Genomic DNA, 27,225 nt, shown 5'->3' with positions numbered 1-27,225 from the left:
TGCGGCACAGGAATAAATTTCCAAATAAAGCGTGGGAGCGGCCAGTAACTCTGGTGTAATTTTAACAGGAGTGGTCGGTCAAACAATATTGCTTCCGAGCAAACGAGTGAGCCAAGCAAGTGCGCGTGGCGTGTGTGTGCATGTGTGCGTGCGGGTGCATGTGTCTATGTTTGTGTACGTGTGTGAATGAGAGACACACACATACACACTTAATTATAATTTTTGAAATACAAAAAGTTTACTCACTTTTTTAAAAGTAAAATCAACCTTTTGCTTTTAAGGCATCTGGTTTACTTAATTTTTAATAACTTTTTACAATGCATTTTTATGGATAAAAATATAGCTTGTCAGTATCAGGATTATTAGAATGAATGAAAACGAACGAAAATCCAAAAACAAAAATTTTAAATCCTTTTCGTTAACTAAAATAAAAATTAAAACAAAAGTTTTTTTTTAAAAGACCTGAACAGCGCTTCGGTCTGTGATGCCATTGGCCAGATCAAGCTGATTCTCCTCCAGCCAGTCTTCGTTGTTTGCTTCCACGACATGAAAGCCGCAGGGTGAAAAACAAAAAATACAGAGACTTAAAGATATTAATTAATTACATTTGTGCCCAATAATGGGTTTTTGTTCTGTATTAGTGATCGCGATCATGAACGAATCGTTCATTTTAATAAAATCTTCTAAGTGAACTGGTTGAACTAGTTCACCAAATCGAACTGAATTATTTGAAACGATTCCACAAACTACTTACTTTTGATCATGCCTGATATACCCCTCCCTGACTCAAAGTTATTTAGTTGTTAGATCAGTACACTGAGATGAGACTGAGATGAGATTTTGGTGAACCGATAATACTGTGCATGCATGATTCAGGGAACCAAACACAACAGCACATGGCGGCCTGCTGTGACTAAACTAAACTTGATCTGAACTTCCCGTTACTGTGTATCTAACCTCAGAAGCAGCCTTGCACACATTATACTTAAGGCTGCTATCTTGTGGGCTGTTGTATTTGAATCTGAGGATGGGTAGATGGTAGTGGTAGATGACAGTGGTCATGTGTCCTCTGAATACATGTTTCAAAAATTTTTTGGTTGAGTTTAATTGTACAATATTTATTCTGATGATTTTGAATCTTGCACCTAACAAAAAAAAGTAAAAAAAAAAATTAGAAAAAAACTACTGAACGATGAAAACACTGAAACCAATAAAAACTAAACTAAAACTAAGCAATTTCAAAACATAGAAACTAATAAAAACTAGTAAATCTCCCTCTAAAAATGAATTAAAAAAACATACTAAATTAAAAAAAACTAAATATTATAAAACTATTGAAAAATCCAAAACTATCATAACCTTGGTCAGAATTCATTCAATATGATAGATGGGACTGATTTGAAATCATTTCTCTAAGCCAGAACTGTCGCCCATATTTTAAAACACAGCATAAAGTCCTCCATATACTAATAAATGCTGATACAGACACATTTGACTTGACTCAAATTGGACGGATTGCATTTTACACAAATAAACATGGGTGTGAGGTGGCAGTTGTTGATCTTCTTCAACTGAAGCTAGTTTGAAGTTCTCTGGAAGTTCATCGGAGCTCTGTGAGTGCAGACATCATTCACACCTACTGTTTTATGACTGATATCATTTGAAAGGAGGGTTTATCTTAGTTTGCTCCTGGGTTTTTCCAGCAGCGCACAGTTCAGGTGACAGACTCGCTCATTAGCTTCTCGGCTCATTTAAGGAATGATGATTGAGGTAAAGTAGGTGTGTATGTATTGAAACACTTAATATATAGTGTTTCAGCAAGATTGACAAATTCCTGTTTAAATACACTGTAAAACCCAACAGTCAACTTTATCAAATGAAATGAGTGTAGTTTTTCTCAAAATTTACTAAAAATTAATTCTACTCATTTGAAAAGAGTTTTGAACTCAGTGTTGACTGAATATCTCATTAGTTCAACTTAAATGGAGTAAGTTTACAGTACTCATAGATTATAACTCATATAAATTTAGTTACTATGACCATTTATGTGAAGCTGCTTTGACACAATCTACATTGTAAAAGCGCTATACAAATAAAGCTGAATTGAATTGAATTTAGTTTTTAACTCTAATGGTTTGCTGAAATTGGTTTCCTCATACAGTATGAGTTGACTTAACTTATTGGGTTTTACAGTACTCAGTTAGTTTGAGTTCTCTTCATTTGTCAGGTTTTACTGTGCTCAAATTGCTTCATTTACTCAAATGGATTAAGTCCACGGTACTCATTGGGATTAGTTTTTGAACTTAAATGGTTTCCTCGAATGGTCTTAGTTACCTTAACTTTTTGGGTTTCACAGTGTAGAAATCATGGAATTGAGATTTACATGCTTAATAAATGTATGCTTTTAAAAGATTTCTCAGCTCCAAAAAAGCATGTTTAACATTGCCTAAAAATTGTGAGTGCTTATCCACCAAAAGCATGTTTTAGCTACCATATTTTTGAGTTGTTTTCAATGAGAGCACAGCGAGGGGCTGAGCATTTGTATATAATGCTGAGCATTGTGCACTCGCTGAGAGTTTACCTCTGGGTAAAAGGAAACACTCATCAATGTCACTTTTTTTTTAGCCAGCTGTCTAAGCACACTTGGATGAGGGTTTGGGGCAAATATCACTCTGAGCACTATATTTAGCACAAATTGTGGTTTAATCAGGTAATTTGTTTAGTAAATGACACTAAAACTGCAAATTTACCATTAACTTTGTTAAACCAGTCACAGTTTATCACATTTTTTGAGTGTTTTCATAGAAAAATTGTTTATTTTAGCTTTCAGGCATTTAAATACACATATTTACTAGCAAAACATATGTTTGTAAAATACAGCCTGATGTCTATGGACACAGCAATAGTCATTATTTTCAAATTTAATCTTACGAAATGCTTTATCCACATCATATAAACACTGTTTAGGTTACTACTTACTTAAACAGCCACTTTCTTTACTTTTTATGTATTTCAGCAGAGGTTGATGAATTAACATGTTGTAAATCTAGCAGTTCTCAAATAATGTGGTCATTAGTAAACTGTTTATACAACAAAATACATATCAGTATTGTACATGTAAACATAGACATCACCTATATGCAATAAAACTGCAGGTTAACTATGTCTGTATGTAATAACTTATGTTTGATTGTAACTTTAACTTAATTTGATTGTAATGCAATAACATCTTGCTGTTTCGTACTTTCGTACCCAAGTTATGGAATGGCCTACCCATCAGCATCAGGATTGCCGTTTCTCTGGGATGTTTTAAGAAACTTCTCAAGCCTCACCTTTTTACCGTTGCTTTTAACTTAGATTGATAATTTTTGTTAATTTTATCATCTAATTGTATTGAATTGTTCATATTTTTTTGTTTTATTGTGGTCTTTTTTTGCAGTTTTTATTGTTCTGCTCTGTTTGTCTTGTATGCCTGTTAGCGCTTTGGGTCTGAGAAAAGCGCACTATAAATAAAATGTATTATTTTTATTATTATTATTATTATTATTATTATTATTATTATTAATGTGCAACTTTTAGTTGCTTTGAAGCAATCATTATTGTAAATAGCGCTTTACAAATAAACTTAAATTGAATTGAATTATATGACAATCACAATATCAGGCATCACACAAAATAGTTATATTATCCGATTGTTGAGTGTGACGTCGCACAAGGCAGCTTCCGGGTCCAATCGCTATATAAAACAGTACAGGGAGATTCAACTATTGTAATGATAAACATTTACAAAGGCTGTAATTCTTTTGAAAATATCAGTATACATATCCATGTCTATTATCAGATGGACTGAAAGTAATTATTAGGTTTTTTTTCATAAATTATTAAAATATTGGTGTCTGAGAGGCAGCAAGTCCAGAGACTGTTGTGTGTACACCATGATTTTATATAATATTTACTTTAATATGTGATATGACTAAAGAATGGTCATAAATGAATATTTTCTCAAATGAGTAGAGACTTGGACCCAGAAACAGAATTTCATACGTCACAACTTAATGCGCAGACATCACTTTTTTGTCTATGTGTACATGTTCAGTACAGATATGTATTTTGTTGTATAAACAGTTTAACTAATGACCATATTATTTGAGAGCTGTTGGATTTGCAACCTTTTATTTAATCAACTTCTCCTGAAATACAATCAAAAGTGCAGTAAAGGGCTGTTTAACTACAGTAAACAATCTAGTACCCTAAACAGTGTTTATCAGACGTGAATAAAGCATACAGTCAGACTGAAATAAAAAATAATGACTATTGCTGTGTCCATAGACATCAGGGTGTAGTTTACAAACATATGATTTGCTTCTAAATGTGTATTTTGATATGCCTGACATCTAAAATAAACTTTATTTGTAATAAAACACTCGAAATTGGGATAAACAGTGACTGGTTTAACATACTTATGGGTAAATTTGCAGTTTCAGTGTCAGGGAGGTCAGCGGGAGTATTTAGAACTTGCATCTGAAAATTAATTGTTAAATGGTCCTTTGTTCAGTACAGTGAGGTCTATTTACTAAGTTATAAAGATTAAAATGTTATCAAGAAAATAGCCACTTATTAAAAAAATGTGCTGTTTTGATTTCTCCATTTAAACATTGGTTAACATGGGTGGTAAATATTAACACATACCAGTAAATTGAGTACTGCGAACCAAAATGCATGATTCATTCAAATGCTCTCCTCCTATAAATGTAACGTCTGATTGTGAAACTCCTACAAATGCACATGCAATAAGACCAGACTCTCTTCATACTCTTTTTCCAACTGTATTGTATCTTTTGAACATAGACTTCATAGGTAAATAATGGGTTTATGCTGATGCAAGATGTTAGTAAATCTGCCTTTAAATCTATTAAATTTAAATAAATTGTTATCTGAAGTACATCCTTATAACTGCTTTAAAATCATTCATGAAAAAATTAATGCAGGAACTATAAATAAGTGCTAGCTAAAGATATAATGGAGAAGTGTGTAGATCTGTTGTCTGGGTGTCAATCTTGAGAATTTCACTGTGAAGAGGTACAGTTGAGCTGTGTAGCACTAACGCTTCTGTATCTCAATGTGTTCCTGTAGACACTCTCACTGCTTATTGGTCGAAAGTCAATCCACAGGACATCATGAACTTCCTCAGTCTTCTCGAGTGAGTGACAGCAACTTTCCCATGACGTGCTCTTGTTAGACCAGTTTTGATCTTATTGTCTGTAAGCTTAATTAAATTTTTTTTATTATTTATTTATTTATTTTTTTTGTAGATTCATTAAATCAAATATAATTTTTTATGAACACTTCAAAGACACTTTTGTGAAATGGAAAGATTGGATGGATATTAAGTTCAAATGAACCCACTGGAACTATTTTTAAGAGTGTACATCTTAAATGAGAGGATTTTAATGAGATAATAATGTGATTCTTTTTTTTGTATTTTTATTTGTTTGTATATTTTTTATTAATATTATTTATTTTTATATTTTGTTTTATTTGTATTGATCTTTAAATATTTGTATGCATTTTTTATTTGTTACTACTTATTTTTATTTGTTTGTATTTATTTGTTTATATTATTATTTTTATACCTTTATTTTTTATTTGTATGTGTGTATTTAAATTGTATTTATTAATTTTATTTTCTTTGTTTAAAAGTAATGTTTTTCTTTTTTAAATCACAGCTTTTTAAATGCAGTGTAGATGTTATGCCTTTTTATTAACTGTGTTAAATCAAGCTCTAACCATGACCTTCCAGTCTCTTTGGGTTTTAATTTAAAATGATAAATTATTGTCGTGTTTGCTTCAGAGAGCTTAGTTTTACAGTTGTTTTGGCAATCAATGAACTAAACCACATGCTTAAAATAACATCACAACATTATAGTGTAATGTCTGCATAAATAACCGGTCAATATTAAGTACACAGAACGAGTTTCATAGACTTAATGGACTAATTTAATTGATTAGAACTGCTTAAAATATATGTTAAGCTGCTTTGACACAATCTTCATTGCAAAAAGCATAGGAATAAAGATAAATTAAATTGAATTGGATAATCAGAATTTAAGATTTAATATTTTAGAAATACAGAAAGATAAACAATAATTATAACAACATACTATAAACAGTTTTTTAATTTTATTAAAATTTTATTAAATGTAAAAGCTGAGTCAAACTCCTACAAATGCACATGCAATAAGACTAGACTCTCGTCATACCCTTTTATGACTAAATTGTGTTGTTTGAACATAGCCTTCATAGTTTTTACCTACTAATAATGGTAAAGTAAATCTGCCCCTAAATCTATAAAACTGAAATAAATTTTTATCTGAAGTCCATCCTTCTAACTTCTTTAAACAGTATTAATTTCGTTGATGAAAAATTTTCATCATAATTTTCGTGACTAACAAGTTTCTACTGACCAAAACAAGACGAAAGCGAGATAAAAATTAAGTGATGACGAAAACTATAATAAAATTATATATAAAAACGACAAGACGAGAATGTAATTGAGGGACTTTTTTTTTATAGAAAATATCCAATCAGAATTAATCTTAGAGTGTGATGCATGACATGACATACATACAGTATTTGCTTTAGTATTCATTTATGTAAGTTAACACGGGACTGAGTGCATATTTTATGTCTACTTATTGAACATATACAGCTATACAGCTGAGAACCTGCATGTGCTGTTACACCTACTGTTACACCAACTACAACTGTAAAGCTTGGTAGCCAATAGACTGACATTACAAAGTGGACTTTAAATATTTTAAGCCTTTTTAAAGATTTAATGGCTTGAAACCTGTACAAACTGGTCAAGAATATTAGTAGTTTACCACATTAAAAAAAGGTTTGCTAAATAGTTGCACAATCCTGCTCATTCAGTAGGCTATTGTTCTTACATGTGGATTGCTTGCTGACACAGAATTTTACATATTAATTACGATATAAATAAGTAATGTGCGTCTAATTTTTAGCCTTCAAAGAAAAAGCTATATTCCATATTCAGTGCATCCAGAAGTATTTCTAGTGCTTCACTTTTTCCACATTTTATTATGTTACAGCCTTATTTCAAAATGGATTAAATTCATTTATTTTCTCATAATCCTACACTCAATACCCCATAATGACAATGTGAAAAAAAGGAGTTTTTGAAATTGTAGCAAATTTATTACAAATAAAAAAAACTGAAAAATCACATGTACATAAGTATTCACAGCATTCATTTAATCAGTCTGTTTTATTTCATTTTAAGTTAGAATAATTTGTATAAATAAATGTATGTAAAATTTTAAACCAAATATATTTTAGTCAGCTAGAGTAGATTTAGTCGACTAAAACTAGACTAAAACTAAAATGATTCAGAAGACTAAAATATGACTAAAAATAAAATGGAATTTGAATCAAAAGACAGAACAAAACTAAATCAAAATTTGCTTTCAAAATTAATACTTTCTTAAGTCATTTTTGAAAAAAAAAAACTAATGTAGGAACTATACATTAAATCACTAGTTGAATTTTGAGCCTCATTACCAACACAATTTGGCACATGCTTTTGTAGTTTGAAACAACTGCATATTTTTTAAATTTTTGTGCTTTCAGAGAAGTGCTTGAAAATATAAACTGAATCTTTTAGCTGAACCATCATGACCTTCACACGTCTGTTTAGTCTGTTCATTTTCTCTTGGTGTTCATTTTCTCTTTATTTTTTTCTGTTTTCTGCATCTGTAGGATCTGCATAATCCAGTTCCGCTATGTGGGCAGGCGAAACATCAGCCGGTATGTTTGATAAGGACTCAACAACTGCATGTTTCCCATTAGAGAGTCAACCGCATTCAGATCACACACATTTACATGAACCACAAATGGGATGATCTGTTCCCTGTTATCCTGTTATCAAAACCAGATCTTTACATTACATTACAAACCCGCTGGTACAGTACCAAGATTAGAGCTGTTGTGGATGTCTTTGTTTGTTTATGTGTGTTGTTTAGAAGCCAGGAGCCGTGGGTGTCAAAACTCTTCTCCCCTGAGAGAAAATCTCAGACCATGCCGGTTCTGCGAGGACGAGCCAGCTTAATGCAGGCCAAGCTGCAGCAGTTCAGCACTATGGACACCTCATTGACTCTGAACATGGGTAATCTGTGTGCTCTTGAACCTTTCATATTTTAGAAGATTAAAAAGATTGGCATAGGGAGAATTATTTCTGACTATTACCAATAAAGATTTAACAGTTGTGTGCTGTTGGGGATGGTTTCATGGAGATTTGGAGTCCTAATTTGGCCACAACTTTGTCTGTGTATCAGCAAATGGAAATAATTTTGGTGCAGAATCTTATTTTGACATGTGCTTTGGAAAATACTTTGAATTTTTTCAAAAACTCAGTAATACACTCAAATTTACTCAATATAATACAGTGGTCCCTTGTTATCTGCAGGAGTTACGATCTAAAAATAGCCTGCAATAGACAAAATCCTCAAAATAGTATCTTTATTTTTTTGTACTTATTATAGATGTTCTAAGACAATAAAACTCCTCATTACACTCTTTAGACACTTTTCTTCAAAAGTTCAAGCTTTCGTTGAAAAATAAGTCCAGTATTATGGAATGAAACCAAAGATCAAAACCTATTGTCAGGCGTAAACATTCATCGCTGTCAGCAAAAGGTTCATAAAGCTTTTAGCTTTTGTGCAGATAATGTTGGCGTAATGTTCTTTTTTCTGCAGGCACTGATCTACAAAACTAAAGCACAGGCGCATATTCACATGTCATTTCAAATGAAGTTATTAAGATGGCGCTCTGTGGCACGGCAGAAATATGAACAGTGTCGTGAGTCGTAGCTGGACACCGCAAATAGCTGCTGACTTGTGGTGCCGGTGTGCGTACACTGATTTAAACCTATGTTTACAATTCTAAAATGCATTACATGTCTTGGATCAAAGCTTTCCGTGTGGGACCCCTTTTCGATGGTCTTGCTGTGGACAGTTATATCCCTTCCTGCATCCTTGTTGGAACTCACACTGCTAGCGATCTGCAGTTTATGTTAGGGTGCTTTCACACCTACACTTTTGTTTCGGAACGTATCTCGTTTGCCCAGTTAGCGCGGTTCGTATGGCATATGTGAACAGGGCAATCGCGCTCTGTTCCGCGCCAAAGTAATCGCTCCGAGATCGCTTGAATGAGGTGGTCTCGGCTCGATTGAAACGAACCCTGGAGCGGTTCGAGTGCAGTGAGAAAGCGATCCGATTCGAGCGCGGTTATTTTACAGTGTTTTAGGGATATGTAATAGGCTTACAACTAAATGAAGAGAGAATTATGAGTAGGGTGGGAAGTTTTGCGAGTCTCTGGATGCCCGCAATGATCTCCCGGTAATCTCGCGTCTCCCTCCCGGTCCTCAAATAGGCATCGTCGCGCACCTTTCCCACCCCTGCCCACCGCGTCTCTCCTCAGACACGTCGCACGCGCACCCTGTCAATCACCACCAAACCACCACCTCTCCTGTCAGCTTAGCGGGACGCTGCAAAATAAACCCTGACACTCTGACCAGTTTACTCGCACGTGACTTGTTTTAGCTCTTTTGGTCCGATTAGAAACTTTGCAGTTTGAAAGTGAACCGCTTTAAGAGCAAAGAGCAACAATGGAACAATTGTAATCTGTATTTTAGAACAACTGAATCGATTCACAGGTGTGAAAGCACCCTTAATTTGGCAAGATGAACACATTCTTGATTGATTGTACACTTTCAAATTCGATTAGTTGACTTTACTTAAAGAAATGAGTAAACTCACAGTTTTAACCAGGCCAAGCTGCAGCAGTTCAGCATTGTGGACACCTGTAATTATCTCTGAACATGGGTAATCTATTTGCTCCTAAACCCTTACAATTTTTGAACCTAAACAACTTGGCATAGGGAAAATAATGTTTGACAATTACCAATGTTTACCCTTGTGTGTTCTTGGGGATGTTTTCATCCACTCTGGGGTGATTTTTAGTCTTAATTTGGCCACAGCCTTCTCTATGTTTCTGCAAATGGAACGATTTTCGGCGACAAATCTTATTTTGACACATATTTTGTGAAAATGCTTTGAAAATGTTCAAAAACTTGACAATACACACAAAATAGCAAATTTACTACCCGTTGGTTATGTTGGTGGCTGTTTTTGCCCCATTGACTTCCATTATAATTTTGTGACGCCATGTAATCATGCATTCTTAATTGTTGGTCTTTTTTTTTTCTTTTTTTTTTGGTATTTCAGGCCTCAGAATATTTTTTAGGTATACACTTTATGACTACGTTATATATCAAAATAATCACCAAGACTCTGCTTTTAAACAAATAAAACTTTTATTCTGTCTTCATGTTTTGTTTTGCTTTATCACGGCTTGAATGTAGATAGATTTAATCAAAAACGCTATATTTTATCCAAAAATGCAGAGAACAATACATTATTTTTAACTTAATACTTTTGATGATATATGACGCACACAATTATGTGCATAATTAGAAAGATTAAGTTGTCAACTTAACAGTTTCAAGGTACAACAGGTTTGTTCGCTTTTTAAAAGTAAATTTAATGGCTTTTTAAAGTGCACATGCTTTTGCTGAACTCATCTGTTAACGTTAATTCAGATTATTAAAACCGTCGTGTTTAATGGAAAACTCTTGTGCAGAAAAACTACAGTACCCATGATGCTGTGCTAAAAATTACCCAAGATATTTTACCTCTGCCAACTATTTATGTTGAAGTTTTACTTTAAAAATGCCTTCATGGTCAATCATGCAATTTATATTTTAGATTTTTACTTGTTTACATTTTGTTTGCTATTCATACATAAAAGGTATACACTAGCAGCTCTATTGCATGATATTACATTTTTAAATTTTAGTTCATGCTAACTAAGATTTATAAATGGTATAAAGCAATGGACTCTTTTCACAAGACTGTTACGATGCATTTAACAGTCATCATAATATAAAATCTGAACGTCCTTTACTTTGCAGACAGTCAGATTAGTACACTCTGCTGTTTTTCAGCTGGAGGTCCCACAGAAGCAGAGATCAATCATCAGTCTTTGCTGGAGGGCAATACGTCGACGGAGGTCTGTCTGACAGTGCTGGACGTCCTCTCTCTTTTCACTCAGAGCTTCAAGGTAAACTATCTGCAGATCTGTCCTTCAGAGTTCAGCGTTTCAGTGCTGATGATGTGATTAATGTATTCTGACAGAATCAGCTGCTGGACAGTGATGGTCACAACGCTCTGATGACGAAGATCTTTGACACATACCTCACTTTACTGAAAGTCGGACAATCAGAAACCGCAATCAAACACATCTTTGCCTCTCTGCGAGCTTTTATCGTCAAGGTGAGATCTGTATATTTCACAAACAATTAAGGTTGACTTCACACTTGTAGATTGTTTGTCTTGGTTCTTTTAATCTGGACTAATAAAGAAAATAAAGCATTTAGTCTTTGTTTAATTAGCAGTTATACTCTCATTTTTCAAGACTGAACTTTAACATGCTATACCGAAAAAATATAGTGTTTGACATATATTTTGTGACAGAACTTATGATTAGAGATTGTTTTATTAGAATCAAATGTGATAAATGTCAAAACAAGTTTAACACAACATTTAGGAATCAATTATTTACTTAGCCTCATGAAATTCCAGTCCCAATTAGTATTAACACATTTCATTTATTTATTTTTTTTATTTTATTTTAGCTTTATTATTATTTTTAAATTAATTTGATTTACATTTATTTGTTTTATTTAATTACATTTTTGAATTAATTTAAATTAAAACTTTATTAAATTTTTTTTATTGATTTGATATACATTTATTTTAGTTTTATTTATTTTAAAATTCATTTAATGAACATTTTTATTTTTACTCTTGTTATTTAATAAAGTTTTTTATTTTTTATTTTTTATTGATTTGAATTACATTTATTTTATATTTGTTTTGTTATTTATTTTTAAAATAATTTAATAGAAAAGCTCTGTTTTTTATTTATTTGATTTATGTTTATTTTAGCTTGGTTTTATTTATTTCTAAATTTATTTAATTAACATTTTTATTTTTATTTTGTTTTTCTTTTAGTTGTATTTTATTAATTTATTATTGATTTGATTTAAAAAAAATATTTTAGTTTTATTTTATTTTAATTAAATTTTACATTTATTATGCTATTTATCTTTAAATTCGATTAATTCATATTTATTTTGTTTAATTTTTTAATCTATTTAATACATTTTTATTTGATTTGATTAATTTAATTATTTGATTCACATTTATTTTAGTTTTGTTATTTGTTTTTTAATTAATTAATAACTTTTTTATTTTATTTAAGGTTATTATCATTTAGTTTTAATTGATTTTATTTAAATTTATTTCAAATTTTATATTTAAATTTTGTCTTTTTAATTTAATTTTCATTTTATTATATTATTTATTTTTAAATTTGTTTAATTTACATTTATTTTGTAAATTTTTTTATCAATTTAATTAATTATTTTATTTGATTTTTTTTTTTTATTTACTTTTATTTTATTTTAGTTTTGTTATTTGTTTTTAAATAATCTTTAATAATTAGTTAATCATTTTTCTTTTTTGTTTTGTTTTCAGATAACCAGTGTTAATTGAGGCCAATCATAACACAGAATAAAGTGTGAGAGAATGTCAGGATGTTGTAGAATTGACCTACACTGATGTGTTTGTTTCTACTTCAGTTCCAGGTTCCCCTTTTTAAAGGCCGTGTAGTGCTATGCGGCTCGCTGTGTTATGAGGTCTTGAAGTGCTGTATGTCAAAACTAAGTGTCCTGCGAGGGGAGGCGTCTGCCCTTCTTTACCTGCTCATGAGACACAATTTTGACTACACAAAGAGGAAGAGCTTTCTGCGTGTGCATTTACAGGTATAAAATAAGACTTTCATTCAACTGTATTGCATTAGTTTGTAAAATAATCCAAGGAGACTAATGTTTCCCATCTGTGAACTTATGCTTGTTTTCTTTTATTCCTTAATTTCCATGACCCATCGTTTATTTTGTTCATCGTCTCCTTGTTTTTAAATCGTGAACTGTTGCCTAATAATTTGCGATAAAAGACCATGTGAATGTGGAGGAGGTGTATTGAGTAATAAGGGGGAGTAGTGTAAAAATACGGCGTGGCTATTTGAGAAGTTGCACGTTTCGAGCACACAAGGGGTGATTCATGAGCTTGCGGAAGATTCTTACAAGGGCGTTTACTCAATCATTACATTTACATGGGCAACAATACTTTGATTTTAATACAGTAAATTAATACAGTGACTAATATTACAGTGATTAATGCAATACTCTGATTAAGAGTCCATGTAAACAGCGATTTTTGATTACCTTAATCTGTCTAAAGTCATAATCAAACTAAACATAAATTAAGACATGTGGACAGGGCTTGACATTAGCACCCGCCAAATGCGGGTAAAATTAATCTGTTGCGGGTAAGACAGCCTGTTGAAAATAATTTTTAAGTTGCCAGAGCTGCCTCGTCCCTTAAGATTCAAATTTTTCTTTAAGACAGTTTGTAAATATGGGTTCAAATGTGCTCTTAAAACTGAGAAGCAGGATGATTGATGACTGTTCATACGAGCAAAAGAAAGCAGGTGAACACCGAATAAGAGGATGATCAAGTGCATGGTGACGTTGTGAGCGAGGCACAGCTGATGTGATGCGCATGAGTGCTTAAAGGCTCCCATTTCTTTTCACAAAACAACCGTGTCTGGAAACGCAGCTGGTGAGATGGTTTCTTTTTGAAATAGCTTGGAAAAAAGCAGCGCTCGTGCATCCACAGTGATGTTGCTTTCAAGAGATCTCCAGATTTTTGGTAAGCAGCAGCTGTTGATGTGCACGTGGTCATCCTTTCACTATTGCACACAGCATGTTTTTCACCTGCTTTCTTTTGCTTGCAGTTATTTTCGTCAATATGTTTTAATTATCATCCTTTACAATAACATTGCTTTAATAGGAGATTAGCCAGGACAAACTACTATGTATAGTTTTTTTTTAATATAATGTTTTACAGAACATTTTTGTTGAATAAAAGGTGCATGTATACAACTATATTCAGCTTGTTTTGACACATTTAAAAAAAATTGTGGCAAGAAAATAATAAGTTTGGTGTGGCCAGGGAAAAAAAGGGCAAATCCTTAGTATTGAGCCCTAAAAAGTCATGTGAAATAAAAAAAAAAGTTAAATGGACTTAACACATAATTAAAATCAAATAATTTTACCATGCCAACGTCAAATTTATGCAAATATATTTTCCCAAAAACAGAATTGTGGCTTGTGAAAATGTTGAGTGGCTAGTAACATTGAAAAAACTACCAGCCACAGTGGCTGGTGATCAAAAAAGTTAAGGCCAAGCCCTGAATATGGAGTATTCCTTTTTTAGTCGCATTATTAAAGTGCAGTATAGATACGTACACACATTAAACTATTATCGTTTTGCAGTACTTTCCGCTACATTTTGCAACAGGACGTACAGAGGCCAGTTGTCAGGTGTTTGACGACAAACAAATGTCAATGGCTTCAAGCAAGAGAGCACATTTTTGATGCGAGTGTGTAACAATGACTATTCTCTTATCTAGTACCTCCGAGTTTGTCACGGGGGGCATGGATAAAAAGCTAGTAAATAACACCCAGTAGTGTCTGACTGCTGAGGTGGCCTGTTTCTTGAGAATTTGTATCCGCCATCGTCTGTTTGCATGCATAACATGAACACAAACACACGAACACAAACTATTAAAAGTTCTGCTTGAATAAGGGCATTAACACGATCAGTATGTTTATATGGACACCAATACCTCAATTTTAACGTGATTAAGAGTCTACAATGTAAACAGATTTTTGATGACCATATTCTGACATAATAAAGTCATAATCGAACTAAACAGATTTTGGATTGAGACACGTGGAGTATTTCCTTTTTTAGTGGCATTATTGAAGTGCAGTGCAGACATGTAAAGACCGCAACTCACCCTGTCATGTAATTGCTGCAATGAAATTACGTTTACATGGACACCAATACTACGATTTTTATTACGATTAAGACAATACTCTGATTAAGAGTGTACGATGTAAACAGTGATTTTTAATTAATTTCATACGATTCAGGTCATAATCAAACTAAACAGAAATGGAATTAAAAGACGTGGAGTAAGTCACATTGAAGTGAATTATTGTTTGTGCTGATTAGGAATCTGAAATATTCTTCATCTGACGTGTCATGAGCCTAAATCCAAGCATCTGTGTACATGTGTGTTTGTATGCGCATGTGCGTCTGTGTTTGTATGTGTGCATCTATGTGTGTGTGTGTGTGTGTGTGTGTGTGTGTGTGTGTGTGTGTGTGTGTGTGTGTGTCTTGTTTTCTTTTATGTGCTCTTGTCAAGTGCATAAAAGGCTTTCTGAAAGTGCGTAAACACGCGATACAGTCTTCATGCTGGAATAAAAGCTGATGGTGCCAGTGGGACTGGTCCAGCCACATTCACTTGTTGTTTGAACTTAAACTGAATGCCACTCTCTCACTTGGCATCTGCACCTGTACTACTCAATACACGGCATCCTCATACACGTCATTTCACAGTTGTTTACACTTATTTACAAACTTGCTTTATTATGTGACACTTTCACTCTGTGAGTATGAAAAGAGTGAAACTTTAGGCGCTTTCCTTAGCTGCAGTTATTTAGCAATTGAGGCCTCGAGGGGGTTTATGAACTCACATTTCATGCTGAATTGACTAACTTAAAACAACAAACTTTCCATGAATACATCATATTCATCACATCTGAAACATACAGCGGGGAAAATAAGTATTGAACACGTCCCCATTTCAGCTGCTGTTGACCTGCAATTTTCACCAGATGTTGGTAACAATCCATAAATTCAAAGAAAACAAATCTGATTAGTTTACAAATAAAATTATGCGTAATAAAAGGAAATGACACCGGGAAAAAGTATTGAACACATGAAGAAAGGGAAGCATAGAAAAGCAATGAAAGCCCAGACAGCAGCTGAAATGTCTCAGTAGTTTTTCAGCAGCACTCTGCCCTTCCTTATTGTAAATGAATATTAGCTGCTTTAGTCCGAAGCAGATTTTAGCAAGACAATGATCCAAAACAAAGCCAAGAAAACTCTTAAACTGTTTTAGAGAAAGAAAATCAAGCTGTAGAATGGCCCAGCCAATAACCTGAATTGAATCCAATAGAGAATACACAATAATGATCAGATTTGATAGATGAGACCCACAGAACCATCAAGAGTTTTACACTCTGTTGATGTCTGTAAAAAAAACTCACCCCTGAGCAATGCATGTCTTGCATGACTTCATTCTCCATATGAGAGGCGTCTTTAAGCTGCCATCACCAAAAAAAGACTTTATATGAAGTATTAAATAGGTCTCAATAGTTCAGTACTTTCCCCTGTTTCTTTTTGTTTTATTTTTATGTTTGTATTGTTTGGACTTTTACCAAAATCTGGTTTAATTCCATGTTAACAGCTCCTCTAGAAATATTATTCCTAGGAAAAATCATGACGTGCTCAATACTTATTTTCCCCACTGTATATAATGGCAACATTTCTGAAATCAAATGACTGACCCCTTAGTTTTATAGCTAGCATTTTATATAACCTAAATACACACAATTGACCCTTGGCAAAACTGGCCACCCTCTTTATGTCTGACATGTTTAGATCAGAGCAAGATTGTTAATAATTTTAGGAAAATTAACTAAAAGGTCACAAATGCATTCTTGTGACATTCAGGATTTAGAAGTGATTGATATGAAGCAAACAAAAGGCATAGCTTACAGTTCAAAGAATTAAACTAATGAATGATTCTCTGAATGAATGATGATTTTCCAGATCATGATTTTGATTGACACATTTAATGCTTTCTGGATTGAAAGCAATGTGTAGATGTGGTTTAGTGCAGCTGACAAACGTGTTTAGATTCATTTCCTGATAATATAAAAAAACTGCATTAAATTTGGTTGTTCAGACAAGAGTGAAAGCTTAAAAGGTTTAACAATTAAGCTTTCACTTTTCATGCTTTCATCAATTTAAAGGGATAGTTGCCACAAAATAAAATAAAAAAATCTTTTTGTCATTTTTTAGTCATCCTCTGCTTGTTTCCAACCTTTAAGACTGTCTTCTGCTGAACACAAAAGAAGATGTTTTGAAGAAGTTTTGGTATTCCACTACCGTGGAAGTCAGCGGTTACAGGTTTTTAGCTTTCTTCAAAACATCTTATTTTGTGTTTAACAAGAAAAAGCAGCCTATAAAGGTTTGGAACCACTTCAGGATCAGTAAATAGAAAGTAAAATTTCATTTTTGGGTGAACTATCCCTTTCAAAAAGAGAAAAACAGCTTTGTCTTTTTTGTCATTTATAAAGTAACTTTTATTTACGTATAATCACAATGACAACAAAAAAAAAGTTGCTTATATCGTTAAGAGTTATATAGCGTGAACATGCTCTAATTTAAAAACATTTTCAACTTTACTGAGAGTGAAAAATCACTGAGAGTTGTAACAACCTATTTTAAAGTCAGGAAATTTTAAAAAGAGACTTGTGTTTCTATAACTCCAACATGACAGTAGACACACTATACATACACACAGTTCTGTCCAAACAGCTTACAAATGATGATTTTCATCATAGGTGCCCATTAATATGATTAAATTGAAAACAGAAAGCTCCTCCTGCATGTATACAGGTACTTCTAATGAGGGATGTTATAAAAGATTTTAAACTGGAGAAAATCGGATTCTCCCTAAAAAAAAATAAAAAAAAGAAAAATTCCATAAAATCTGGCAACCTTCATAGATTATTTTAAAGACATAAATTCTACAGGAAATAATAAATGGAAGAGGAAACATCATCAGATACATCACATACATACAAAAATAAGTATTGCACTGTAATGCTTTTTCACAACAAAGACCTAATGGCCATAAAAACAATGTAGTTATTAAAAAACAGTAAATGGTTGATGCCAAAAGCCTAGTGGTACTGTGCATTGACATATAGAAAGCACTAAGGTGCTCATGGCGACCCGAGTTTGATTCCCGGATCCTTCCCCTCTCTCTGCTACCAATGCAATACAATAATAATATTAATAAACAAATAATAAAAATGCTTTATTCCTCTTCGGCTTCAAGATCAGTACCGTCAGTATAATTCAACAAAGGTTTCCATGTTTTGTGGGAAAAAATGTTTTAAAGACTTAATGAAAACCCTTTTTTTTTCAACTTTAAACAAAAATATTTCTTTTATCCATCTGATATATGAAGGTGGAGGTGTTTGTTTTCACTTAAGGCTGTGTATATGTATTTACATGTGATTTTTCAGGTTTTTTATTTGTAATAAATTCTTTTTTCAAATTGTCATTATAGAGTATTGTGTGTAGAGTTTTGAGGAATTAAAATGAATTAAATCCATTTTGGAATAAGGCTGTAACTTATTTTGCTTTTTTGTAAAAAAAAAAAAAAAAAAAAGCTGAAAAAGTGCTATGAATTCTTTTCAATGCATTGTAAGCCTCCTAGCCAATAATGTGGTGCAAGTAACAATGTTCTGTGTTGTTGAGTGCAAATTTGGCCAGAAAGGAATTCCAAACAGTACTGTTAGGAGGGTTTGGAGTGGCTGATATGTTAAAGTTTTTTTTTCCAAAGTATGAAATATCACCCAGATCATTTTAATGTGAGTTTAAATCACATTAATTTTATGTATAGTATGTGAGCCAACAATATTTCTGAAACATTTCCAGTGCTGATCTTTCCTTTATTTTCTCTCTCTGATCATTAGATTATCATCGCAGTGAGTCAGCTTATCGCTGATGTGGCGCTAACCGGCAGCTCGCGTTTCCAGGAGTCACTCTCCATCATCAACAACTTCGCCAACAGTGATAAAATTATGAAGGCAAGCAGTCCACAACAATCAGTTTCTCTATTATTAATTCCTCCCTCCGTAAATATTTTAATAACATGAAACCTTCTCCACAGACCACAACATTTCCATCAGAAGTGAAGGGCCTGACCATGCGGATACGTACAGTGCTGATGGCCACAGCTCAGATGCGCGAGCATGAAAAAGACCCAGAAATGCTGCTCGACCTGCAGTACAGTCTCGCCCGATCCTATGCCAGCACTCCAGAGCTCAGACGGACCTGGCTTGACAGCATGGCACGAGCGCACAGCAAGAACGGGGACTTTTCTGAGGTATGCATCACGTGATGCCAATGTTGTTTTATTGTTAGTACAGGTGCATTAGAATAGAAAGCATCATCCACGTTCATGTGAAACTTGTTTTGGTGTCAACTCGTTCTAAATTAGTATGAGATGTCAATCATGCTGCCTCGGGCTAATTCTAAGTCACACCCTGAAGCTGTGCGAGTACATTATATATATCGAATGTCGCTCTTCACGCTGGGTGAAGATCATATCATCTGCTCGATGGTGAAAATTTCAGAGGAAACATCCTCAATGTTTGTTTTCAGATGTTTATCATGATGCAATTCATTGTTTTGTTCGGTCTTCACTTTATTGGTTATAAATTTGCATCAATTCGACAAAACCGTGTATATTTTCGGTGCGGAAATTTGCATGAATTTGAGAGAAAAAATATGTAAATTCTCCCATATATAGGTACAGGTCATTTTGATCCAAAATTGCCACTGCTGTTGCGTGGTTTAAGTAATTTTATGATATTTCGAGTGTACATTTATGAAAATATGATTGATTAAATATGTTAAATATTGCTGTTAAATATTCCAGTAAACACAGACTGTATGCGACAAAGAGTTTGAGTGTCTAAGAATTAGGGTTGGGTATCATTTGGGGGCATTTTGATATCAGTGCTAAATCAATACTTTTAAAACAGTACCGGTGCCAAAAAGGTGCATGAACTGATACATTTGAGCCATAAAATTATGGTGGATGACTCTAGAAATTATATATATATATATATATATATATATATATATTTATATATATATATTATATATATATATATATATATATATATATATATATATATATATATATATATATATATATATATATATATATATATATATTTAAGATTTGCGTTATGAAATTACATTAGCTTACTACTAACCTGTGGAAAGGCTGTCATCAAAATACTGAACTTGTTTTTTTGTTTTGTTTTTTCTCTCTCTAGGGTTGGGGCTTGTGACTATGTTTACATGTTTATCAATTTTCTAATGATTTACCCTAATCTGAATAAGATAATTAATTATAATTAAGGTGTTTATATGAGTTGCTTTTTTAATGTTCCTTTCATGATCCCGTCGTAATAAATCGATTAACGTCATTGTGTCACCAGGCTATCCATGTTTCCTCCAGAGTGTCATGTAATTTTGGGCGTTCCTTTTATTCAGGAACATTTTATTCAGACGCGGGTGTCTGTGGTCTTTTAAGGTAATCAAAAATCAGTTTACATCGTAGTCTAGAGACTTAATCGGAGTATTGTCTTAATCATAATAAAATCGAAGCATTGGTATCCATGTACAGTAGGTACTCATTAAAAGTGCCAGATAATGTCGCAAACGTTTAGAGACATTTAGAGTGCATTCTTTTGCCCTTAAGTCGATTCCATGAGGCCTCAAATGTTTCATTAAGTTTGACGTGTTTCCCCCTTATGCTGTGTTCACACCTAACATGGAATGCGCATCAAGCGTGAGTAATTTACATGTTAAGTCAATGCAAACATGCAAATAAACAACATGCGGCATGATACGCGCAGTGCAAATGATGTGAATAGCATGATACGTGCGAATGGCGCGACGCAAATTGAGTGTTTTTGCCAGTATGACGTGCTTAACGCGTGTTTCGCGCAAATCACTCAAGTTCAAAAGTCTGAACTTGAAACGGACATTCGCGCTGCGTCAATCAATCAGGAGCTTGTTCTTGGTGTCCCGGGGTAATCCTCCTGCCGACGCCAACAATAGTTCATCAAACTGGCCTCGGCTCAATCTGAAGCACCGCTGAAAGCCTCCATCATCCAGGTTAAGTTTCTGGAGGAGTTTATGAGCTCTCAGAGCTGGATGCACCTCTGAAAGGATCTAGTGGACTCAGACAAGGCCCTAAATGTATCAACGCTGTTTTTCAGCCTTCATAAAGCACATAAACACTGTTATTTTCTTCATAAAATCCATGTTAGCCATTTAGCAACGAAGCTACAGTCACCGGGCAGACAGAAGCCCTGCCCATCACACAAATCCACGTCTGTTCTGAAGTTAATTTGACGCGCAAATGAAGCAGGGTTTGACGCGCGAATGAAGCGAGTAAACTCAAATGTTCACGCATCTGCTTCACATTGCTGTGTCAGAATCATTGCTTGTAAAATATGCCTTAGATTGCTTAGTTTAAGCAAATTTGATGAACGCGATCATACTCCCTGTACTGCGTTCGTTGCGTGTGTCCGTTCCCTAAGCAACAAGAACAAACGCCTGACATCACCTGTCCGTATTCCTCAAAGTTGTTTAGAATGAAATGTTTAGAGATGGTGTGACAACGCGTACCTATGTGTGCCTTTGATGCACCTCTTGATGCTTCTTACGTCCTTGTCGTAGCACCAGTGGCACTGAAATTAGGCATGGAAATTCATATGCTCTTTCGGTCCGGTACATACCGGTTACAAAGGTACCGGTGCTATAATGGCTCCAGGTTTAGGTACCCAACCCTTCTAAGAATTTGAGGATTGTGACAACACCTCATAGTAATGTTTTTATCATAATTACTCTAGGTCTTCTATTTTTCAATCTAAAATGGGAACAGCTTCTGTAGTGAACATTATTAAGTTGTCAAAACCTTTTCTTTTTTTATAGGTGTGTCCACTTAACTTGTCAGTTGGTTTCAAAACAGCAGCTGGCATTTGGGACACTAATTTTTTTCTGATCCAGTCCAGTTAATCTACATCAAAACAGTTGCCAGCAGCTATTGATTTAAGTTGATCACACAAGTAAAATAAAGTTCATTTTTTGCACATTTAAACATAAATTCAGCCTCACTTTGTGTCAGTCACTTTGACCTGTTACCTGTGAAACTTTTGTCTGTTTTTGGTGTCAGTGTTTATATCTTATTGATAGCTGTTTTGTCACTAAAGCACACTGAAGTCCGACATGTTTATGTGCATTCGTATTCATATGCAAAAAATTTGTAACGTAAGCAAACCTTGCACACTGAGACCAATGCGTATTAATCCATTACAAAAAAAGCTAAAACATTTCGGAGTCAGTTCAAGCAGTGCTAATTTATTCTCCTTTCTTTTAGAAAACTTTTACACAATTCCTCATGATAATAACAGAACAACATATCACTTTACATGATGCATTATACTCGATCAATTTGGACCAAAAGCCAACAAATGTATATATTTCATTATTAATGTCATTGTCTCCATAATAAATATACTTTTAACAATGTTAAACTTATCATTAAAAAAAGAAAATAAATATTATGTTGGAAAAAAAGTGCACCCAACTAGAGTTTGACTTTATTTTGACACATTAAAAAATGTTGTTAAGAAATATATGTATTTTTTTGTGGCAACCAAATGCCATTACAAATAATCATTAGTGTTTATAATGTACCTGTCTAAGTATTTAAATTAAATTTGTAATGGTAGTAAACGGGTCTTAAATTTGACTTGATTAAACCTGCAGAAACCCAGAAAATGCCAATTTTGTTGAATGTGTGCATGCTCAATGACTGATTTATGCTTTTGTATGAGTTCTTTCATCATAAACAACCAAGTAGAGATACACTGAGTCATTTGAGTTTGAGATTTATTTCACAGCTTACATTTCATCTTTTACAGTAGCAGGCTGTTTTATTCAAAGTAATTTACAAAGCTCGAGTTTTAACAAACCTTTTAATTCAACAGTATATTAAAGTTTAAAGCAAAGGATACTCAACAGGCAATGCTTAATTTTTGTGGCCTGCATCATACTGAAGATTAATGAATCGTTAAATGATTAATTGCTCTCAAAAGTAGCACAAATATTAGGCTTTGTGCTTTCATTGCAGATGATACTTCTACAGTAACACTTTGCATTGTGTAAACGGCAGATGGTTCGCTTATAGCAGAAAGAAAAACAAACATATTAAAATTGCAAAGTGCTCCAGTAACAATGGATAGAGCTGTCATCACGTAAACAAGTTCACAGAGTTTGCTCTGTTGCGAAATTTTATTATAATGAAAGCTGGCTGAGCTCCACAGTAAGCCTCTTACTATCATTGGGAAGGAGATGAAGAACCCAACATATTTAGGGATCAAATTAAACAAATCAAAACATTAGTAGCAGCCTGATCAATTATTAAATATCACAATTACATAGTCATTTAGCATAATGTTTTGTCTTTTTACAGTTGAGGAGGCATTCAATTAATGTATTTCAAGTAATTCAACAAGAAGAGGCAATACACATAAGAGCTACAAATTATACAAAGGAACAGTTTGTGCACAGAGAATTGAGTGCTAGAGTTAGGAGGAAGAGTTTTTTTTTTTTTTTTACACGAGTGAGAAGGGTTTCTACAGGTGGTTTGTCAAGCCCATTCATCTGTAATATTCTATGTTATCACCTGATATAAATATTAAAACATATTATTAGCATAAATATTTTCCACTTTTTATTTATTGGTATTTGACAAGACCAATATTAGTACACAGAAGGAAATGTTACACACTGTCTTAGTTTAAAGCTCATACCCACGAAAACATAGGGAGAAAAGGCAAATTCCACACAGAAATGCCAACTGACCCACCCGGGACTCGAACCAGCGACCTTCTTGCTGTGAGGCAATTGTGCTAACCATTGAGCAACCATTTTGCCTTAATTTATACATATTTAACCTATTTAACATAAAACTTCTGAGTGTCTGATGTTGTTGCACTCACAGACTCTGTTCTTTCATTTTCAACACATTTGCTAGGTTAGTTATTTTATTTTTAAGATCTGAGGTAAATCATTTGCTGCTGCTTTCAGTAGTATAGCAATAAATGTCATGTAAAATGGTGTTCAAACTTACATAATCTGTACCCGAGTTGATAATTGTCATGAGCCCGAAACTGAAGACGAGACATCACTTTTAAGGAACTGTTTCATATGGATTTATTAATCATTCTAACTTTTCAATAAACTCATGCTGTCATAGTTTATTAAAGACACAAACCCCTCACTGCACAACAGCTGCACCTTCAGCAAACCTCCTAATACCTGCAGCAAGAGGACTTTATGATTATTTATGAGCGTCAAAAGTGGCTGATCTGTCCAGCGAAATATTTGACTGCATGTCACTGCCTTCCAAACGACTAAAACAATATAACTAAAGCAATGACACTGAGCTGAACGAGAGCACTGCTCTTCTGTTAAACTGAACAGTGCATTGTCGATGACTTAAGCATGCTCAGGCTCGGACACAATGTGAGTGCAGGCCATCGGGGGAGAAGGGAGGGGGGACAATCATGCTTCAGCACAGTTCAAGGCAACTGTACCTAGCGAGAGTACGCCCTTAGTCTCTTATTTATGAGGGCTCACCACAGCAGAATGAATCACCAACTATTCTGGTATATGTTTGATGCAGCGGATGCCCTTTCAGCCGCAACCCAGTACTGGGAAACACCCAAACACTCCCTTATTTTCACACACAGTCTGAACATGCAAACTTCTTCACAGAAATGCTAACTGGCCCAGCCGGAACTTGAACCAGTGACCTTGCAGTGAGGTGACAGTGCTAACCATTGAGCTGTGCTGCTGAACTGCAAATATTTGGCAGTTTCAATAATATCAGCAAAAAAAAAAAAAACATTCTACACCAGCTTAAAATTCTCAGCAGTTCTTTTGCAGAAATATAACCATAGTTGCTTTCTCAAAAAAAAAAAAAAAATGAAGTTAACTCAATTGTTTTTGTCAATTTAAGTGGATTGAACAATTGAAAAAAATTAAAAAAATTAAGTTATCCCAAAAAAACCTTAATTGTTGTAATATTTCAACTCATTTTAAAAAGTAGTTTAAACAAGCAGCAAAACATTTTTTGAATATATTACAGGGTTATAAAAAAATGGAGTACAGAAGACATTTCATATAAATATTACATTTTGACAGAACAGTAAACCTGATCCCAACCTGATTTCCTGACAAAAGTTTACAAAGCTCATAATCATCTCCCACAAAATAATTTATGCCATCAAAAAAACAGCACCACTCCCAAAACATCAACAAGTCTAAATTACTTTTATCAACATCTGTGTCTCAATTAATGAATATATTAGCATAATAATTAGCTTATTAGCATAATTTAACAATATATTGCTGTAGAAGTATACACACAAATACACCATCTGATTATCAACCAAAAATACGTTTACCTTAAAAAACTGTTATGCACGTAACTGATTTATGGTGCCATCTGGAAAGCACCTCCTAGGTTTAACGTTCTGGTTATCATTCAAACAATCATTTAAGCACCTGTCACTCCCTTTTGTCTGAAAGAGCGCATGTCAAACCTTAATCTTTTAACTGTAGTTAGAGACTTCTGCTGGACTTTTATTATTTACTTGGTCATGAATTATTTAACAGTTTGGCAGTCGCGTGTATTCATATGCTCTTCTGATATCTTTAGGTTTGCAGCAATGTTTGCTTCTTCATATAAATACATTCCCCCCATTATGACCAAAAACAGGAATTGAACTGGAGGAAAGGTCACATCTTGGCCAGTGCTCTCAAGTGTTCCTATTTTAGTCACATGCAGGAAATATACCCATGTATGGGAAAGATCATGCAAGGACATTGCCTTCTAAAACATAAAAATGGCATGCAAACATATTTTTACCAGTTTTGTACTAAATCCACTTGAATATTAAACAAGTTACACACAAAAAAGGCAGTTATTATTATCAGTAGACTCTAGTAAAAATCAGTCAATGCCTGAGATTTGTGTTCTTGATCCTGTAAGCCTCTTATGTTTTTCTTTTTCTTCTATTTCCGCAGGCTGCCATGTGTAATGTTCATGTTGCCGCTTTAATGGCAGAGTATTTGCACAGGAAAAGTAAGTTTGCAAAGATTCTTTACAGTCAACAGTAGTTTCATGCTCACTTGTTTGGGTCAAATAAATTCTTCCTTAAACATCGATTTTTACACTGATTGCTAATCTAAAATCACAATGAATGTCTGAAGTCGGATTAAAATGCTGTAATTAATTTTAAAAAATTGTCAAAAACAGCAACAACCAGGGTTGGGCATGTTAGTTAAACTCAACTACCAGTCCATGGATCGGTTGGTACCGGGCCACACAAGAAATCATGAATTATTTCAGCTTTATTTATGATCCGAGTGCGAATAATCTTTTATTTTGAAAAAACTTTTATTTTGATAAATGACCATATTCTCTCAGTTACATTTCGGTCACTTGAGTGCCCAAATTCCACCTACAAGCAGCAAAATGAGTAAAAAACAGACGTCTTTAGAAAGTTTCTTTGCCAAGCAGAAAAGGCCCTGTTAAGGACCTGCAAACTGCCAAGAAATCCATTCGCAACCCATTTGTCAACAAATTAGGTGAATCCACCATGTCTCTGCAAAAAGATGATCAACTGCTGGAGATCACAAATGATGGCGGCATTTTAGGGGCGCCTTCCAGATGCACCCAGTTGAATGAATGCCATGATCACACTGCATGTCATGACTTTCATAGCATGTCATCCTCTGAGAATACGTTTGATCGTCGCCTTGCAACCTATGAAACCCTCCAACTCCCTGGTCCAATGTAAAAATGTCAAGCGTTGACTGGTCCGCAGTGATAAAATGTTTGGGGAGCTCTGACTAAAATTAATAAGTTACTAGCTACTTCAAAGAAATAACAACGCTCACACTTTATTTTGATGGTCCGTTTGTTGATTTTAAGTTACATTGCAACTAATTCTCTTTAGATTATAAGTAGACGGTTAGGTTAGGGTTGGGGTGAATGTAAGTTGACGTTGTACCTGCAAAGTTTCTTATAGGCAGTTAAATGTCTGTTGAAGGAACAATATCAACAGATAGTAAGCAGACAGTCTACTAATACTCAAATAGACCATAAAAATAAAGTATTACCCTTTACAAATGCTGTATATGTTAAAAACAA

General features: G+C 33.8%; 1 protein-coding gene across 9 annotated transcripts in view; it reads left to right on the top strand.

Moving 5' to 3' along the window:
- dock11 (dedicator of cytokinesis 11) overlaps positions 1 to 27,225 on the top strand; it is a 152,554-nt gene that overhangs the window by 94,915 nt on the left and 30,414 nt on the right. For 7 of the 9 annotated variants that reach the window (XR_015494992.1, XR_015494991.1, XR_015494990.1 and 4 more), the window contains 9 exon segments: positions 5,134 to 5,200; positions 7,780 to 7,827; positions 8,043 to 8,185; positions 11,084 to 11,199; positions 11,274 to 11,411; positions 12,782 to 12,964; positions 18,890 to 19,003; positions 19,087 to 19,302; positions 26,097 to 26,154. Coding sequence is in view for 6 of the 9 variants with exons in the window: in XM_087260090.1 (XP_087116216.1) it covers positions 5,134 to 5,200; positions 7,780 to 7,827; positions 8,043 to 8,185; positions 11,084 to 11,199; positions 11,274 to 11,411; positions 12,782 to 12,964; positions 18,890 to 19,003; positions 19,087 to 19,302; positions 26,097 to 26,154 (1,083 nt within the window). In the remaining 3 variants the exon portion in view is untranslated. 9 annotated transcript variants of the gene reach the window in all.

This window comes from Danio rerio, chromosome 7 (genome assembly GCF_052040795.2).
Source record: "Danio rerio strain M-AB ecotype USA chromosome 7, GRCz13ab, whole genome shotgun sequence".
Taxonomy (NCBI): Eukaryota; Metazoa; Chordata; class Actinopteri; order Cypriniformes; family Danionidae; genus Danio; species Danio rerio.
Note: the sequence above shows the minus strand (reverse complement) of the source record. Positions and strands in the feature narration are given on the sequence as shown.